The 19,666-nt window shown below is 36.9% G+C and overlaps 1 protein-coding gene across 1 annotated transcript; it reads left to right on the top strand.

Moving 5' to 3' along the window:
- Positions 1 to 604: 604 nt before the first annotated feature.
- LOC117340059 (ATP-dependent RNA helicase SUV3 homolog, mitochondrial-like) lies at positions 605 to 18,248 on the top strand. Its single transcript, XM_033901824.1, has 15 exons — positions 605 to 990; positions 1,698 to 1,775; positions 2,829 to 2,933; positions 3,421 to 3,535; positions 4,316 to 4,484; positions 5,135 to 5,246; positions 5,714 to 5,883; positions 6,127 to 6,178; positions 6,553 to 6,681; positions 7,638 to 7,731; positions 8,232 to 8,451; positions 12,226 to 12,306; positions 13,396 to 13,575; positions 14,572 to 14,720; positions 15,743 to 18,248. Exons 1-15 carry the CDS (start codon positions 720 to 722, stop codon positions 16,200 to 16,202), a joined length of 2,385 nt encoding a protein of 794 aa, XP_033757715.1. The 5' UTR covers positions 605 to 719; the 3' UTR covers positions 16,203 to 18,248.
- Positions 18,249 to 19,666: the final 1,418 nt, after the last annotated feature.

Here is a 19,666-nt window from a genome sequence, read left to right as displayed (position 1 = left end):
AGAGAATTAAGTATCAAAGCTATACTGTAGGTATTTTGAAAACTATTGTACATGTCTTCGAACATAATGAAAGCAATGTCATAAAAAATCCTAAAACACTTACAATACCAACACACAACTATGACCAATACAATTCATTCTTTGTACAGATAGACTGGAACCATATGGACAATGAAATAGTGTGTGCCCCATCATTGGAGGCTTTCATGAACGCATTCACACACCAATCCTAAGTCCACCCTCTGAATCTCTCTACCGTAAAACCGGAAACGGCTACTACAACGTATAAGATAGATATAGATTATCGTTATGCCTCATATGTTATGAAAACCTATTTAAAGAGACCTGAAATAAGCTCTTTGACTAGACTAGAATGAAAAATTTGTGTTTTTGGAATAAATATGTACTGTAATGAAAAGGTTTTCACAAATATTGCGGAGGTTTTTAATTCATGAAATATTTTATTTGTTTTGATATTTTCTTATGATGTGATTTTATCTAGGAGTATGGAATTTAAAATATGCAAACAATATTAATTTTGTTAACAACGCCGGAACTTAGACCCCGGATTCCGTTTTGTTTTAAGTGACAACCAAAACAAAGATGGAGGCGACCTGTAGCCTCGCACGAGGTGAAAGTCATATTTTCGTTGAACTTTCAAACGATCGCGTGTAGGAGTGTCAAAACAAAATACTAAAACAAAACCTTTTGGAAGAACAATGGCGACACTTCGAACTTTATCTGTTTCTAAACAGCTGACGACAACTTGGTGTAAAAGGAAATATGCTTTTGTATGTTCAACTTACAAAACAGGGACGTCTAGAGGTGCTGAAAATGGCAACGAAATAAGAAAACCTCAATCCGACACTAGGCCAAACGTCAGCCGTAAACCTTACAAAATTCCCCAACTTTATCCAACAAGTAGCCCAATTGAATGGACGGAGGATGAACGTGAAAAAGGCCTAGGTGACTTGGAAGAGCTTGACCAGGGTTAGTCTACAAGAACATTGTACGGTTACTTCAGATGTAGCTACAATTTAATATACTGAATAGTATATATATAATTATGTTTTATAGGTTATGACAAAATTGCCATTGAATGGGATTTAGTTACAGTGTATTCTGCTTCACGGTACCATTTATGAAAGAATACTTTTATCGTTGTATATATATGAATAATTTACAATTATATGAATAATTTACAATTATATGAATAATTTACAATTATATTAATAATTTACAATATATACACAAGGTGGTATGACCTCACTTCACTGGACAATTTCTTCCCCAAAATTGTTTATGTTTCATCCTGAAAAATGCAACAACATCATTATTTCACCCAAATGCAACACAATACACCACACGTTTTTCTTATTAACTGTACATCCTCCTAGAACATGTGTTCATACAATCAAATAAATACATCAGCCTAACTATAAACTCTAAAACAACTTGCAATGGGACAAATACTGTACATTAAACAACTTACTGAAAAAGTGGATATTTTCGCGCGTTTGAAAATTCCATAGGAAGCTCGAGCTCGCAATGATCAGCCTATTAAAATTACCAAGTCTTTTATCAACAGACGAGTTTGGTTAATTGTGTGATCATTGCGTTACTTCTACCCTATTGGGCCTCTTGTTATTTGGCCGATGGCCTCCCCTATCACTAATTATCTGTACATTGTATTTCAGATGCTCTGAAAAAGATCCTGGCACAATTTACCTCTAATTCTGAAGTCTGGAAGTTATGTGTAGAACACGACATTGCTTGTAAGTTTGATGTAATATATTAACTAAGAACACAGTTCATTTTCAATATTGTATTAGATGAATTATACTGTTGTAGTTTCATTACTCTTGGCTTTATTACGCTTCAAACAGACAAGTACGGAGCAGCTGTATTTAAATTTGGATTGAATGGTTGATACTAAAATATCCTTGGGATGCCCAAATATACTTTTAACTTCACATTGTCAGCAAGCATTCATTTGCACAAAATTGCAGACCCACAATTATATAGAAAGTAAGTATTGTTAGTACGTCATAAATGAAAGCATATTGATCATGAATTGACTTCCATTGGCTACACACATGGGCAAAATGAGGCAAAAGTGCCCACTCCTCTGGGTACAAATTTTGGCACAAAATTGGACATGAATCAATTGTGACAGCATTGTACTGTTGAGCTTGCAATTGATGCAAAAGACAAATGTGGCTGATGCTGACTTGCCCTCCGGAGGTAAAGTATTGAAATTAGTAAAGCAAAATCGAAACAGATTAAATGTCAAGCATATTCAAATTTTCTGACAAAAGAAAATATATTGATTTCCTTTTGACAAGCTAATACCTCAGAACTGAATATTTTTTACTGCATTGCAATTGCTGGATTATTGAATTTTATACTGTACGAACAATAAATAAGTTTTACTAATAATTAAAAAATGAGGATAAAAAAACAGGAGTTGTCTCCCTCAATAGATAATCATAAGGATGACCGACAAGTATGATACATTAGTCCAAATTGAAGTGTGGGTAGCTATATATACACGGCCTTCTACTGTTACAAAACAACACAAATTTTGTAAAAATGAAAATGATTCAAAGCTTAAGGTTGATGGATGATACATGATAAAAATATCTTTACTGTAAATATCATCTGTAAGTTAATATTTCAAATTAATCTGTTAAATTTATACTGTTAAAAGTTTTTACGCTTTTCATTAGCAAATCTGATCTTACTTTAAAACTGTAAAATAACATAGTGATGACTTATAAATATTAATCATATCTTTCTGAAGTACTGTTATATGCTTCTCATTCCAGATGGGATGTACAGGGTGACACATCGGTCTTTCAGTGCCATGTGTTTGAACGAGAAGCTGTCTCCCGATCTTCACCTATTACTGCTGGATCTCATCGACGGATCAGGTACATAAAGTTTAAATTACAATTCTAACTGAATCTTACTAGATGATATTCAATATATATGTTCAAGTATTCTTTCTACTTGTTTGCTATATTTGTTCAGCGCTTTTTTCCATACTTTGGGAATGGAGTACACTAAGGACTTTGAATTTAGGAAAGGTACCACAACAAAATTAATTTAATCATAATTAATAGGTTGAATTATATCTAGTTTTGCCCACATGCTTCACTGAAGCTAGAGCCGACTCTCAAAAATTTGTGCATGGAAAAGCAACATTCATAATTTCATGAATAATAATGTTTGGATGGGGATAAAAAAGGCTTTTGGCTTTTCTATCGAGAATGGGCCCATAATTGACCCTGTGTATTGAGAAATTTTTTATTCCTTTAATAACATGTTAAACATTCCCAATTCTGTTCAGAGCTCACTAAGAAAAAAACTCTTCTTTTGAAAATCTCATGTTTCTTGTATGTGACGTTTTGTTGACAGGAGATGTAGTCAGTCTTTTTCCACACTTTCTAAAATTCTCACTTGAATTATACCCACACCTTGGTTGTATGGATGAGCTGAAAAGCATCGCAGACCTCACTTCTCCAGCAAAATGGTAAGTAATGATACAAGTCGTGTCTAATGTTATAAATGACGACAGTGGGATTACCCTTAATTACTTGTTATCACTGAATGAAAGTATAGATCAGATCACCTTTTGTCATACAGTCTTCTGTATCCTCAACCTAAAGAAAGTAACCAGGACGGTCTACCTCAGTAGGGGTCTACTTCAGTAGGGGTCAAAGGAACAGTCTACTTCAGTAGGGGTCAAAGGAGTCTACTTCAGTAGGGGTTAAAGGAACAGTCTACTTCAGTAGGGGTCAAAGGAGTCTACTTCAGTAGGGGTTAAAGGAACAGTCTACTTAAGTAGGGGTCGAAGGAACATCTTCTTCAGTAGGGGTCAAAAGACAGACTACTTCAGTAGAAGTTGGAGGGGACAATCGAGAGGACAAAGGACAATCTAGAGGTCAAAGGACAGTCTAGAGGTCACAGGAAAAGTCTATTTCAGTAGGGGTCATAAAAATGTCTATTTCATTAGGGGGTCACAGGGACAAGTCTATTGCAGTAGTGGGTACAGGAAAAGTCTATTTTAGTAGAGGGTACAGGAAAAGTCTATTTCAGTAGAGGGTACAGGAAAAGTCTATTTTAGTAGAGGGTACAGGAAAAGTCTATTTTAGTAGAGGGTACAGGAAAAGTCTATTTTAGTAGAGGGTACAGGAAAAGATCTAATTTAGTAGAGGGTACAGGAAAAGTAGGGGGTCAAAGGAAAAATACCTGGTAATTAAGTTAGAATGTGATTTTCACCTGATGTAATTAGATATGTATATAAACACAGGTATCCAGATGCAAGAAAAAAGACTCGTAACATCATCATACATACCGGCCCAACCAATAGTGGTAAAACCCACCAGGCTATGAACAAGTTTTTAGAAGCTGAGTCAGCTATATATTGTTGTCCGTTACGTTTGCTGGCCATTGAAATATGCAACAGATCCAATGATCAGGTATGTATTCTTTGTAAATATGATGGAAATTCCAAACTTTTTCTGGTAATCGTTAGGAATTATTGATTATTTATATGATTCATTTTTATAAAAACTGATGGGAAAGATAATGGATTCATGACAGTAAATGAGTAATTTTTACCTCACCTGCCCAGTAGTTTGAGGGTATATCATTGGATAACGGGTATCAGTCTGTTAAATCAGGATTATAACTCTGCTACTGTTCAGTATGTCATTAATAACAATAATTTTGCTACTAATGCAATTAAACTTACAATATACAAATTTGATATTAGATATAACAAGTTTTCCAGTATAAATGTCAGTACCTGTTTGTGCACAGTGTAAAGTATGCATAACTAAGGAATGAAAAACGCCAGCCTTATACTTCTTTCATTTAGCTGTACGACCAGGTCATCAGGTTAAAGGTCAAGGTCAAATATTCCTGTTAAAACAATTAGCTGACTGTTATTCAGGATGACAATGTTTGGATTCCTATATGATGAACATTTTCAATCAATTAATTATTTTAATCATACACATTGAATATTTTAGGTATACTCAAATGCATGCATCCTTCGTGTTGTATAATTAGATGTCATGTATAATTTATGATATTTTGCTTGTAATCAATGACTTTTATTTTCTAGGGTATCCCATGTGACTTGAGAACAGGTGAACTCATTACATTTGCTAACGAGAGCAACAAACCTGGAAGTCACATGGTTTGTACTGTAGAAATGGCCATCGTCGAAGATCACTGTAAGTAAAACCGGTGTAGAGTGGTGTGGTGCATCACAAAATAGTAAAGATACTTCAAATCATAAAAAATGGATAAAGCTCTTTTCTCAAACCTTGCTTGAAGCTTTGTCTTTTCATTGTTATGCCTGGTATATGTGTACAGTTACATGGAACTTTGTAAACTCAGGATGCTAAACCAGCATCATATTTCCAATACAGTTTGGCTAAAAAGAAATTCAGTACTAGAATTTATCCCCTACATGATCAGTTTAGCTGTTGTTGTGGAACTACATTTGATTCAATTCAATTCTTTTAAATGTTGTGGCCTTTACCAAACGAATAAGTTATGCATCCCCGACATGTAACGAACAAGTTATATGCAATATACTCCTTAAAAACGTTTAAAATAATGAAATTAATTCATCTATTGACATGTTTTAATATAAATACCAATACATATATGTAGCCTTTTTATTGTTTTGTTCCAGACAATGTAGCGGTGATCGACGAGGTCCAATTGATACGAGATATTGATCGAGGGTGGGCATGGACGAGAGCTTTCCTTGGTTTGAATGCTGATGAAATCCACCTTTGTGGGGAGGAATCTGCAATTCCTCTAATAAAAAACCTGGCTAAGTTGACCGGTGATAACGTAGAGGTAAGCACACTAAATCAACAATCTTATCGTTTCCCTTTTCACTAAGATACACTTCTGTTTCTGCATTAACAAAAATTCATCAATGGTAATGCAGTATGGAAAAAATGGCACACAGATAACCTGTTACACACAAACTTACTACATATATATATCAGACATTTTGACGATCACAAATAATATTCATTTCTGACAATTTAATTCAATAGGAGTTATCAAAGATGATTCTTAATTACATATTTGTAGGTTAAAGAATATGAAAGATTAACGTCGTTGAAGATCCTGGATGAGGCTGTGGGTAAGTTATAGATTCGGTTAGACCTTGAAGTGATCTGTAAAAATTGTTGTAGCCCTCTACTGACGTACACATGGATTTTAGTGGGGCCGCTGTGGCCAAGTGGCTAAGGTGTCCCAACACTTTATCACTAGCCCTCCACCTCTTGGTTGCAAGTTCGAAACCCATTTGGGGCAGTTGTCAGGTTCTGACCGTAGGCCGGTGGTTTTTCTCCGGGTACTCCGGCTTTCCTCCACCTTCAAAATCTGTCACGTCCTTAAATGACCCTGGCTGTTAATAGGACGTTAAACAAAATAAAGCTAAACAACTTACAAGGATTTTATATTTGTCCACATCATTGAGATGATAATGTTGTAACAGTTCAATATATGTTTCAGAGAGATGGGAAAATATCCTGCCTGGAGACTGCATTATTTGTTTTAGCAAGGAGAGTATATTTAAAGTGTCGACTATACTTAACAAACTAGGAATCCAAACCGCCATCATCTACGGACATCTACCTCCAGGTAAACATATCTGTACATGGCCCGCCTTTATACATAACATTTATCAGTGTATTTAATCTCCACAAGTGTATTTAATCTCCACAAGCATACTACGATTGTCTTGCTGTCTATGGGTGAACTTGATTCTGACGTGCCGATGTGTCAGCGGCAAGGTGGGAAGGCAGTAAAATTACTTGATTATGTCCCGAATATGTGCGAGCAATTTCGGCACGTGCCGATCGGCGTAAATTCCTGCCGGTTTGAAACCACAGGCACACCGGCAAACAAGATGGCGACGTGTTCAACCGAAAGATTAGATTAAGTGAGAAGTTTAAGAATTTCAACTTATTTTGATCTGGTCGGGCTATTTTAGTCATATATATATTGCAAAATAAGCTGATTTTGAATGTTCTGCAGCATTCGATGTTTACAATGCTTTTGAAATAGTTTATTCATATATAAATGTATAAAATAAAAAAAAATATGTTTTGGTCTATGTCGACCATATTGCAAATGAGCCGCTTTGCTTGAATGTACGTGCCGACGGCAAGCTCAAAACCGGCAAACGGCACTGACGGCAAGCTAGAATCAAGTTCGCCCTATAACACACTTTGATTATCCCCTTGTGATGATGTCATGGAGGGATATGGTGTTTTGTTTGCTTAACTTTACCCATCACTCTACCAACTTCATTTTTAAAATGGATTTTTATCAGACTTCATAATCATACATGTAATGGTCAAGCATGCGGCATCATCAGAAACCCACAGGTGATTGCACTATGCTATGCTTAGTGAAGCGTAGCGTAGTGCAATATACCGTGGGTTAAAAGCGTAGCGAAGTGCAATCAACCGTGGGTTTCCGACGATGAGTATGGGGATATCTCAAAGCAATTCTATGTTTCAGAGTGCCAAGGTCAAGGTCAGGGTCATTGTCTTTATGTATAAAAACAATTATCATCCTTATTATTTTGATAGCAACAAAGATTGCCATGGCCAACAAATTCAATGACCCTCTGGACCCGTGTAAAGTTTTGGTCGCGACAGATGCTGTAGGAATGGGTGTCAATCTGTAAGTAGTAATTTCTAGAGCGGATGTGATCCACCTTTACCGCTAGATGTGATTATAAAGCTTCATAAGTTAATTTGTTTGTCCCGTAACTGGCCTGTTCTGCCACGTCATACTGCTATGTCATAAATATCATAAGACACATGTATAATAACACTATTGTGACGTTTTAATCAATATGTGATGTCGCAAGGTTGTCTGGGTAGACGGAAATGTCCCATCCAAGCAGGATTTCGTCTATCTTATATAGAAACATAATTTGAAGATTTTTGCTTATATTCTCATAAATAGTAGTAATGTGATAAATAGAAGAGGGTACTTCTGTTTTCATTCTTTACATTGATAGACTAATTAATCATCTTGTCCAACAAAATTTCTTAGGGTTGAAAGGGTTAAATGTGATTTTGTTGATGATAAGAATGAAAAGCCTTGTAGGCAGGTAATACAGCCAAGCTCTCTTTAAATAGTTACACATGCCCTTGTTTTGTTTTCTCTTTGTTTAGGAACATCAGAAGAATTGTATTCCACCAATTACATAAAAAGGTATCGATAAAAAATGGCCAAACAGCATTCCGGGCCATCAGTGCCTCCATGGCCAAACATATAGCAGGACGCGCCGGCAGATTTAAGACCATTTATCCCGACGGAGAGGTGACGACCTTCCTCAAATCTGATATACCTTTACTACACAATACAGTCGGGGCAAAAGTCCCACCTATACAGGTAACATACTCTCCAGTGCCTGTTACAGCTATCATTATGTCATGGTGTGATGTCACCTGTCCATTGTCATGGTGTGATGTCACCTGTCCATTGTCATGGTGTGATGTCACCTGTCCATTGTCTGTTACAGCTATCATTATGTCATGGTGTGATGTCACCTGTCCATTGTCATGGTGTGATGTCACCTGTCCATTGTTACAGCTATCATTATGTCATGGTGTGATGTCACCTGTCCATTGTCTGTTACAGCTATCATTATGTCATGGTGTGATGTCACCTGTCCATTGTTACAGCTATCATTATGTCATGGTGTGATGTCACCTGTCTGTTGTCATGGTGTGATGTCACCTGTCCATTGTTACAGCTATCATTATGTCATGGTGTGATGTCACCTGTCCATTGTCGTGGTGTGATGTCACCTGTCCATCGTTACAGCTATCATTATGTCATGATGTGATGTCACCTGTCCATTATCATGGTGTGATGTCACCTGTCCATTGTCATGGTGTGATGTCACCTATCCATTGTTACAGCTATCATTATGTCATGGTGTGATGTCACCTGTCCATTGTCATGGTGTGATGTCACCTGTCCATTGTTACAGCTATCATTATGTCATGGTGTGATGTCAGCTGTCCATTGTCATGGTGTGATGTCACCTGTCCATTGTCATGGTGTGATGTCACCTGTCCATTGTCATGGTGTGATGTCACCTGTCCATTGTCATGGTGTGATGTCACCTGTCCATTGTTACAACTATCATTATGTCATGGTGTGATGTCACCTGTCCATTGTCATGGTGTGATGTCACCTGTCCATTGTCATGGTGTGATGTCACCTGTCCATTGTTACGGCTATCATTATCAGTGTTCCAGCTAGGATTTGAAAAGGGCAGGGCGCTGCCTAAAAAAGGGGCATTTTTGTGCGCGACATTTTTTCCGGGCCTATCTATCTTCTACCTTATTTTACAGGACAATTCAAGTACATCCATGTATTACATGTGACCTAATTCATAGGAGACAAATAGAAATCTGTTGATTTTTTTTATTATTATTTCGTTTGTGTGTAAAAAGGATATCTTCTTTCTTCTCTTTATTCTTCAAATATTGTTTTAAATTTGGATGGTAAAAGTTATGACCTAGAGTAATTCAAAAATAAATTGATATTAGCATTATTTCAATTTAAGGGTGTATTGAGAGAATCCATATATGATAATTACGTTCAATCAAAATGTTACTATCAGTTATAGTCAACAGAGCGATATTTTCAACCAGAAGCTAGTCTGACCAGAGACCTATATACTAACTAATTAATATAGGTCTCTGGTCTGTCCGTTGTGATTGTAAGACGACTAATTGTAGGTGAAAATATGATGGAGCAAAAGAGAAAAGTTGGTAAAGCATATACGAGAAAAAAATGATTAATTAAAAGAAATTCTATTATTTAATAGAATATCTATCTGAATATAACTATGATGTATCTTGTAAGCGGCGGTAAATTTCTACTTTCACTTTAGAAATAACGGTAAACTAAAATCAGGAAATTATAGCAAGTTCACATTTTCTTGAATTAATTATAAGAAATGGTAAGCAAATTGGGGCCGATCATGATTCGCAAGTTTCTGATCAAACATTTGTTCCGTTGCTCTCGTAAACAAACAGTCCCGCGTGTTGCAGAAATGTAATCACTTGGCTATCACATGACCCGCAGTTAATGCTGAGTGGGCATTTCAGATACGAAAATAACACAATATAAACTAAACTTTTGCAACCATTATTCACATAAGCAGATATTTTTACGTGTCCTTTATTTATTTATGAAAAATAAACATTTTGTATAGAAATCCGTCAATCCAACAAGGAATTTGCGACATCTGCATTTACAACGAACCATTTCCGGCGTCCCGCCAAACTTCATCAAAAAAATCAACCGAAAGCTAATTTGGATCACTGGAAAATCACTGGAAAGTGGTCTCATGATCATTTAGATATCTACTTAAAAGTTGCTTGGTAAAAACCAGAAGGATTTTGTGTTGTCATGTGAAGAAAATTTTAAAGATATATATAGATCGATCGCCAATATATGCACACGTGCTCATGGGATAACTTAACGACAAACGTGCGGCTCTTTTCGGTCTTGTCAAAAGTTGTTTACATAAGTAAAACAACATTTAATTTCCATCCATTATCATTACTGTGTCCATCTTCAAAAAGCCTTCGTGATTATGATTTAATTGGATTACCAACCGATCCTATCGACTCGTCACGGTTAAATGAATCTATTAAAACACCAGCTCGATCCCCAGCTGACCGATCTGCCTCGGGCAGCGTCAGTACTGTGGATCGACCCCCGTGGATAAGGGTCCACAGGTAAGGGGACTAGTGTCACAGGAGGCCAATTAGTGACTGACTGTATATTGCATGGCTTCAGCAAATCGGATATAGAATATACGAGGCAAAATGAGCATCAATGACACTTAGAAAAAGGGCAGTACTTCAGGAAAAGGGGCGGGGCGCATTTCTAACTTTGAATTAGGGGCAGGGCGTCGCGCCCTGCTAACCCGACTTAGCTGGAACACTGATTATGTCATGGTGTGATGTCACCTGTCCATTGTTACAGCTATCATTATGTCATGGTGTGATGTCACCTGTCCATTGTCATGGTGTGATGTCACCTGTCCATTGTCATGGTGTGATGTCACCTGTCCATTGTTACTGCTATCATTATGTCATGGTGTGATGTGACCTGTCCATTGTCTGTTACAGCTATCATTATGTCATGGTGTGATGTCACCTGTCCATTGTCATGGTGTGATGTCACCTGTCCATTGTTACAGCTATCATTATGTCATGGTGTGATGTCACATGTCCATTGTTACAGCTATCATTATGTCATGGTGTGATGTCACCTGTCCATTGTCTATTACAACTATCATAATGTCGTGGTGTGATGTCACCTGTCCATTGTCATGGTGTGATGTCACCTGTCCATTGTTACAGCTATCATCTGTCATGGTGTGATGTCACCTGTCCATTGTTACAGCTATCATTATGTCATGGTGTGATGTCACCTGTCCATTGTCGTGGTGTGATGTCACCTGTCCATTGTTACAGCTATCATTATGTCATGATGTGATGTCACCTGTCCATTATCATGGTGTGATGTCACCTGTCCATTGTTACAGCTATCATCTGTCATGGTGTGATGTCACCTGTCCATTGTCTGTCACAGCTATCATTATGTCATGGTGTGATGTCACCTGTCCATTGTCTCATAGTCTGTCCCCCTTAATCTGTCAAAAATTCTTGTTTCTATTGTGTTACAGATTATTTATACAAAACTTGAGAACTTGCCCAGAATGGAACTTCGTTGTGTGCCTTTTTTTATACTCCCTCAAATTTGGAGAGGGAAAGTCTAGTTATTTAGGAATGGCCTTGTCTGAAACCTTGTCAGTACCGTTCCTACTATACCATGTATTAATTGGGTTTTGGTGAAATCGCTAAAATGGCTTGATATGATGGGGAATTGTCACCTCTGAATCTACTATTGAAAAGAAGCAAACTATATTGTAGCTTTATGAAGATTGAACTTTGTTCAAATCAACACCATGGCATTGAAATAGGACCATGACATCAATTCTAACTTCAGTATTGGTTGATGTAGTTAAATGAATTGTATGCTGAAATAAAGTTTGAAAATGTCGTCACTTGGTAACTGGAAGGGAGTAGATGTCCAATCATCAAAACTTTAAGAACTCATTTTTTGTCTCCGTAGTCTGCTGGGCTGAAACCCACCACAGAACAGATGGAGATGTTCTCCTATCAGCTACCTAATGCCACTCTGGAAGAACTGTTGGTAAGTCAGGGGCAGTGTTAGACACTCCAGTACATAATGTTTTAATGTGTTAATTCTTACTTATTATCAACTGGAAATTATACCCGGGCTTTGGTAACCAAGTCAGATTTACTCTGGCGGGTTCCAGTGAATGAACTGAACTTGGAATATCAGAAAAAATTTTATATTGATTTTAAAAAAAGGCATTAAAAAATGTTGACCTCACATTACAAAACTTAAAATACAACTTTGAGGTTTTATTGATAAGTAATAATAAAATTAGTTTCTAACACTCTTATATTACCAAACAGATAATCTTTTCTCAAATAACAACACCTGTTATAATGTGTTGGCAGTAGATCGAAGTACTTTCAGTTTGTTTGCAGCTGGTGTGATAATTGCTTCAAATCAGATCAATTTTAATTGTTCTCAAGTTCAATTTTTATAGTGGAAGATACACAATCGTATTTATCCTGAGTTGATCTTGAGCAAATATTATTATATACTAGGAACTTTAAAAAATGCATCACGATTATGTTGTCTTAATTCTTCATTGGTGCCTCGGTAGCCATGATCGTATTGAACTGACCGTCGTCGGTGCAGTCATGCGTGAGCATCAGACCACTCTCCCTAGAACGTTGTTCGAGCCATGCTGTTGGCAGGGATGATGTCTGTTCGGTTTGTTGTTTCCCCACCGATGGCCCGTGGGTTTTCCTCCAACATTCAAAACAATATTTGTTCCCTCAGCGGCGTCGTAATAAAAGCTCTACAGGGCTATGTTGCTTGTTTCCATGTACACGACGATAAATAAAGGTTATTTTCATATTTTTCATTTTCATTCATCAATATACTGTAAAAGTGGTTATTTTTGCGAGGGGGTTAATTTCGCAATTTCCATGTGTAAACTATAAGTGTTGGGTAATTTTCGCGATCGATCCACATTCGTTTGTAGTTCAAGATTACGCAAATTGATATCAAAATAATACGCGTGGGGGAAATTTTTGCAATCGAAAGGCCTCCGTGTGATTAGAGTAAATTTCCCCCTCGCGTAAATTTCCACGTTTACAGTAGCACATGAAAGCTGTGAGGTTGTGACATCTTGTTTTCTAGAATACGTTTGAAGAGATGGCTAAACATGACGAGAAAAACTTCTTTATGTGTGAGTTACATCAGATGAAGGTACTAGCGGGCATGATCGACGACATCGGTCTGCCCATGAGGGATCGCTTCCACTACTCAACCGCACCAATTGATATTGAAAACGAACTGCAATGTGAAGTGTTTGTAGAGGTAGGTCACATGACAATATATTAATCCTGTCATTGGTCCAGAAGGAAACTAGCATTTCGATGAACTGCAGTAGGTATGGCTGGGTTTATAACCAGGCCTGGACTGAAATACAATAATATTCCAGCACTGTCATATCCAGTAACAATCTAACAATGTCGCAGCTCCAGCGATGTCCAGAGCTTTGAGTTTGGTCTTCTGGCAAGGAGTGTTATAGGATCATAACGACAGTTCAAACATACGATCTCTGAATTTCTGTTTATGAATGTCTTTTGACAGCTAATACAGTGATATCATACTTATGTCTCAAAAAATATTTTTTGAGCAATTTATGTTCAATAGGACTCTAGTGATAGGCCAAAACTGAACAGGAAAACAGGAAAACATGATATTGGTTCACTGTCAATAAAGTTTATCAAGTAACTAACCCGTTCTAGCATTTCACACCACTGTGTCATTAATATTGTATGACATATGAGTAATAACACTATACTGGATATCACAAACACTTTATGATGTCACAATAAATCTGTGATGTTGCACGATTGTCTCTTCAGAGAAAAGAATGTACCATCCAAATTATAATTTGTCTGACTGATATAGTGAAGGTTTTTACTTATGTTGTCGTCAATACAAGTACTGTGATAAACAGAATCTTCCACTAGTACTTATGTGATGTGGAATTAATTGTTAAAATATTTTATATGCCGCAAGCCTGTATTATTGAACTCACAAAGTGACAATACAGGTACTCTGGGCCTCTTGTTTTTCTGAATCGGTGGTTTTCTTGCAGTTATGCCCATTTAATGCTCCAAACTTATATTATGTATCTTTTCCCCAGAGAAATGGATACAATTACCTGATTTGTTATCTGAAGTATATCTAAAACAGTGTTTTATAGCCAGTACATAATTGTTACTGTATTTGTGTATCAGCAGGTTATAAATCATTGTTGTTTAAAGACATTCGTTTTTTTAACAATATGTGTTTATTCCACAGTGTGCCAAGAAGCACTACAATGAGGAACCTATCAGTCTGACCTGGCTAACTAATCTTCTAGGTTGGCCACTCAAGATGCCAAAAACTCCTTCAGCTCTCAGGGACCTGGAGAGCATCTTCGGCTGCCTTGATAATTATTTATGGTTCAGGTAGGAACAAAACACAATAGACTAGGGATAACAAAAATTACCTGTACAGGTAGGTATGACAATCACAGATTACCTGTATAGGTAGGTATGACAATCACAGATTACCTGTATAGGTAGGTATGACAATCACAGATTACCTGTATAGGTAGGTATGACAATCACAGATTACCTGTATAGGTAGGTATGACAATCACAAATACCTGTATAGGTAGGTATGACAATCACAGATTACCTGTACAGGTAGGTATGACAATAACAGATTACCTGTACAGGTAGGTATGACAATCACAGATTACCTGTACAGGTAGGTAAGACAATCACAGATTACCTGTACAGGTAGGTATGACAATCACAGATTATCTGTATAGGTAAGTATGACAATCACAGATTACCTGTACAGGTAGGTATGACAATAACAGATTACCTGTATAGGTAGGTATGACAATCACAGATTACCTGTATAGGTAGGTATGACAATCACAGATTACCTGTATAGGTAGGTATGACAATCACAAATTACCTGTATAGGTAGGTATGACAATCACAGATTACCTGTACAGGTAGGTATGACAATAACAGATTACCTGTACAGGTAGGTATGACAATCACAGATTACCTGTACAGGTAGGTAAGACAATCACAGATTACCTGTACAGGTAGGTATGACAATCACAGATTATCTGTATAGGTAAGTATGACAATCACAGATTACCTGTACAGGTAGGTATGACAATAACAGATTACCTGTATAGGTAGGTATGACAATAACAGATTACCTGTACAGGTAGGTATGACAATCACAGATTACCTGTACAGGTAGGTATGACAATCACAGATTACCTGTATAGGTAGGTAAGACAATAACTGCCTAACCCTGCAGGTCTTTAGAATAAATACAATAACATGCAGAATCTTACCAAAAACAAAAACTAAAAATAAGTTTTTATGATATCACAGACTGTCCAAAGTTAATATTTATACATACAGTACATATTAAACTTTTTTTCTCTTTCTTTTTTCAGCAAATACTATCCAGACATCTACCAGGGCGATAAGAGAGTCCTTGCGATCCAAAAAGAGCTTGAGATTTGGATTGAAGATGGATTAGTTTTGTGTTTGCTGAGAAAATTAAATAACGCTGAGAAAATACAACTTGAAACACATCCTCTAGAAAGAAGAGAACTAACTGATAAGTCTGATAAATTGAAACATGAAAAACTTGAAATTGAAGAGACAGAACTGCCATTAAGTACAGATGAAAACTCAACCAATCAGTCACAATCTATATCAGGAATGATCACATTTTTGAAAAAAGGAGGAATTTCAGAAAAACGTTTGAAAAAACTTAGTAAGAAACTTGACATTGATGTAACTTATAGTGTACCAGCATCACAAATAGGTAAACATCCGAGGAAGGAAAAAGTGAATATAAAAAATTCTATAAAAAACTTGGGGAAAATATTGAAAGATAAGAAAAAGTAGAAAGTGAGAAGCTATGTAGAAAGAAGGTAACTTTTGTATGCTACATATACAAAAGCCTTACATTTTTAAAGCTGTGATTTGTGCTGTACATGTATATTGACCTTGAGAGTATATTTTGTTTTAAAAGTTAAGTTTCAGCCAATCTGAATTATTCCTAAAGGCCTAGATTTTATTTCAAACTTTCAAATATTTCACTAATCTTAAAAAATCAATCCAAATTTAATATTACATTTTAGACACCAAAAATATTTCTACATGTATAATGTTAATGATGATGACTTATTCACAGATAAATGCCTATGGCCATTCATTCTTTCATAGCTTCCAAGAAGAACGGTGTTGTAAAATGAGGTCATTTTCAATTTAAAACTAAACTTGAACATTCCTCCTAAAGGAGCCGTGAAGTAGTGAATTAAACGGCTTGCACGTTTATCGTCTTGTGATTTTAATTTTAAAAAGCATTTCTGGAGTACCTTGGTCTGACATTATCCATCATAAGCCTTGTCCTCTGAGAATCCTCTACTACCTGGTAATCTTTTTGAATTACAGTGGAACTTCGTTAACTCTAACTCGGAAAACTCTAATACCCCACTTAACTCAAAGTACTTCGTCAGTCCCGACCAAATTTACTCTTTATCCTAGTAAAAATTTAGGGTAAAGTGTCTTGCCCTAGGTCATAGCCATGAGAGCACAGACTGGCCCATTTTTTAGCTTCCCAAGAAACACAAACCGACACTGGTAAGGGGCGTCTAGCCCGAGTTTCCTCTGGCCCCTACACCATCCTACACCAGACATGGTGTCAGAGCCAGAGGAAACTTGGGCTAAGGGTTGTCGAACCACTCGCCTTGGATCTTCACTTGAGGTTACGTTGCCGACGCCCTAAATGACGGGTGTCGCGGCTCCTCTTGAACACGTCTCAGTCTTGTTATTAAGCGTGGCATCATACAAATACACTGTCAAAGATTATACATAATTATAAATTCCCACATTTTTATTGACATGGTGACATTTTTTATCTCCCCTGAGATGACCTTCTGCAATTGCCTTTTGTCTGTCTGTAAACAATTCACATTTAGGGATTCTCTGAGACCCCTGTATCAATTTCAATCAAAGTTTGCAGAAACCTTCCATAGCTAAAGGTTAACCAAAATAGTTGAGTATCATTTCTAGAATTGCCATTGGAAATACTGTTATTAGGATTATCGGCATGGGATGGCAGTTTGATGGTTTGCAAATGTTAGCCCTGACTCCCAGGGGCTGATGGGCCAAAATGGGTCAGATTGACTTAAAGTTAAAATCTTTGAAGACCTAGCTACAATAGAATCATATATTCATTTTAGATGGAAAAGTCTAAGATGTTTTATCAAAATTGTGAATTTCATTTCCCTGGGGTTGGAGTAAAATTTACTACAGCTTAAATCAGAAAATCACTTTTTTGAACGTTATTTCTTTGATTTCTGTTGGAAATAATTCAAACTGGTTAGAATTACCAGTATGGGATGGCAGTTTGATGGTGCATATATGCATATTGACCTTGACTGACCTCCCAGGGGCTGATGGGAAGGGCAAAAAGGGGTCAAATTGACAGAAATATATAAGGTGACTGTTAGGACCCATGGGCCTTTTGTTTTATTATGTTATAGAATGTAACACATAAAATGGTTTCCCTTGGTCTGTCATACATACCTTATTTAAAATGTTTGATAAAGTTAAATATGTATACTATAGATTACCAAACTCTACACTGGCCTGTTAGACAGCAGGCTCTTCACCCGTACAGTATTAAACTCTGGACAATATCTTCATGACAGAAAAAAAATCATCCACACATCATTTAAAGTATAATATTGTCATATCATCTGTCTATATGCTTGACAGCAGATTTACTTTAACAGATTTTGTTTTCAGATTTAAATGATCTGTTTATATATATACCGGTATATGATTGATTGCTTGATTATAGATATATCATGTTTTATTTATTTTCACATTTATAATGAAATAGGTTGCATGTTTCATTAATGAAAATAAATCTACATAAATTGATACGTATTTAAGAATTGTTTTCTTTCATTATAAGTGTGCCTGCTCCTCAATATACCAGGGACTTTCTGAGAAGGCCATTTAAATCTGGAGTTCTGACTTTCTTTTTCCTAATGTCTCCCTTGACACTACCTCACATTTGGTGTTTAGTTGAGTGTTCGCTTTTGTGAGGAAGGCTTTGGGTTGTGTCCCCTAGCTGAGACCTACCAGTCTCTTAAATGGCAATTCCAACTCCTGCTTAAAGTTTGGGGAGTGGGACGACTGGTTCAGCCGTCTTCAGTAAAATGCGACTGTGTGGTGTGTCCTTCTGTGTGTCCATGGACAGTATGTTTCAGTGAGGTAGCACTATAAAGTCGGCATCAGCTCTGCGCTATCACAAGGAGACAAACACAAACATACCGCAGCTAACTACATAACACATATACTCACCGCAAACATGCACCTAGTACACAAAAGTCCGTAAATTATCTCCAACCTCCAGATGCCATTTATATTTGCACGTAAAGTTACCGCGGTCGTCTTCTAAAGAGTGCCTGGATGACATTAATGAAATACGTGTAGTTGGAGGCAAGTTGCGTTTTGAAAAACAGCCAATGCTTGAAGCGTCCGGGATATGAGTCCACTATCCATCCGGGCCAAGTTGTTCAAAAAAGCGATTAGCTTAATCACCTGATTAGTGAAAATGTCATTTCTCCTTTACTTCAAATCATATGTGTGTATATTCTTCAAAATCAGCAGGTATGAAGAGACTGGTAGGTGTTATAGTTTAAGAAAATTTTGTCAAATAAGTTTTACCAGAAATGATTTTAATATTGTTGTTTAACTGTGATTAGCCTGATCACCTTTTGAACAACTAGGCCCTGGGTTTAGTTACGGATCTATCAATGTTAGCTTGTAGGTCGTCATGTTGAGTCTGCCCGGGGTTTAGATGAGATGTAATCTTTATTTTCAAACCACGTGACTTCAAATCTGGCAAAACATCCCAAAACTCTCCATCAATATTGATGTCTTTTCTCCAGCCAGGAGAAACTATCCATGATGTTTTTGGTAATCTTCGCATCATTATCGTTCCAAGAAAAGGTCCTACTGTGTCCAGAAGGTAACCGTCAGGCAGGCTCGTGAACATAAAAGAGTTCCACTTCTGGCCACAGTGGGAGATTCTCTGGAGCTTTTGATCAGAACTCTTAGGAATAAAGATATATGTAATGTCAAGTATGACAGTCGCCCGCTTGCCAAAAATTGCTTTGGAGACCGCTGTGATGTGGTCCAGAATATTTTCTCTAACCTGAAAGATGTTGCGTCCAAAGAACAACGGAACGATAGTTATGTGTGTTGCTTTTACTTTGGAATGAAATGTTTCCGATATACTGGAACTGACATGTTAAAAAGAGTTGAATACTGTTTCCATATGTCCGTTTTCA

Source organism: Pecten maximus, chromosome 12 (genome assembly GCF_902652985.1).
Source record: "Pecten maximus chromosome 12, xPecMax1.1, whole genome shotgun sequence".
Lineage (NCBI taxonomy): Eukaryota > Metazoa > Mollusca > Bivalvia > Pectinida > Pectinidae > Pecten > Pecten maximus.
This window is presented reverse-complemented; position numbering and strand designations above follow the sequence as displayed.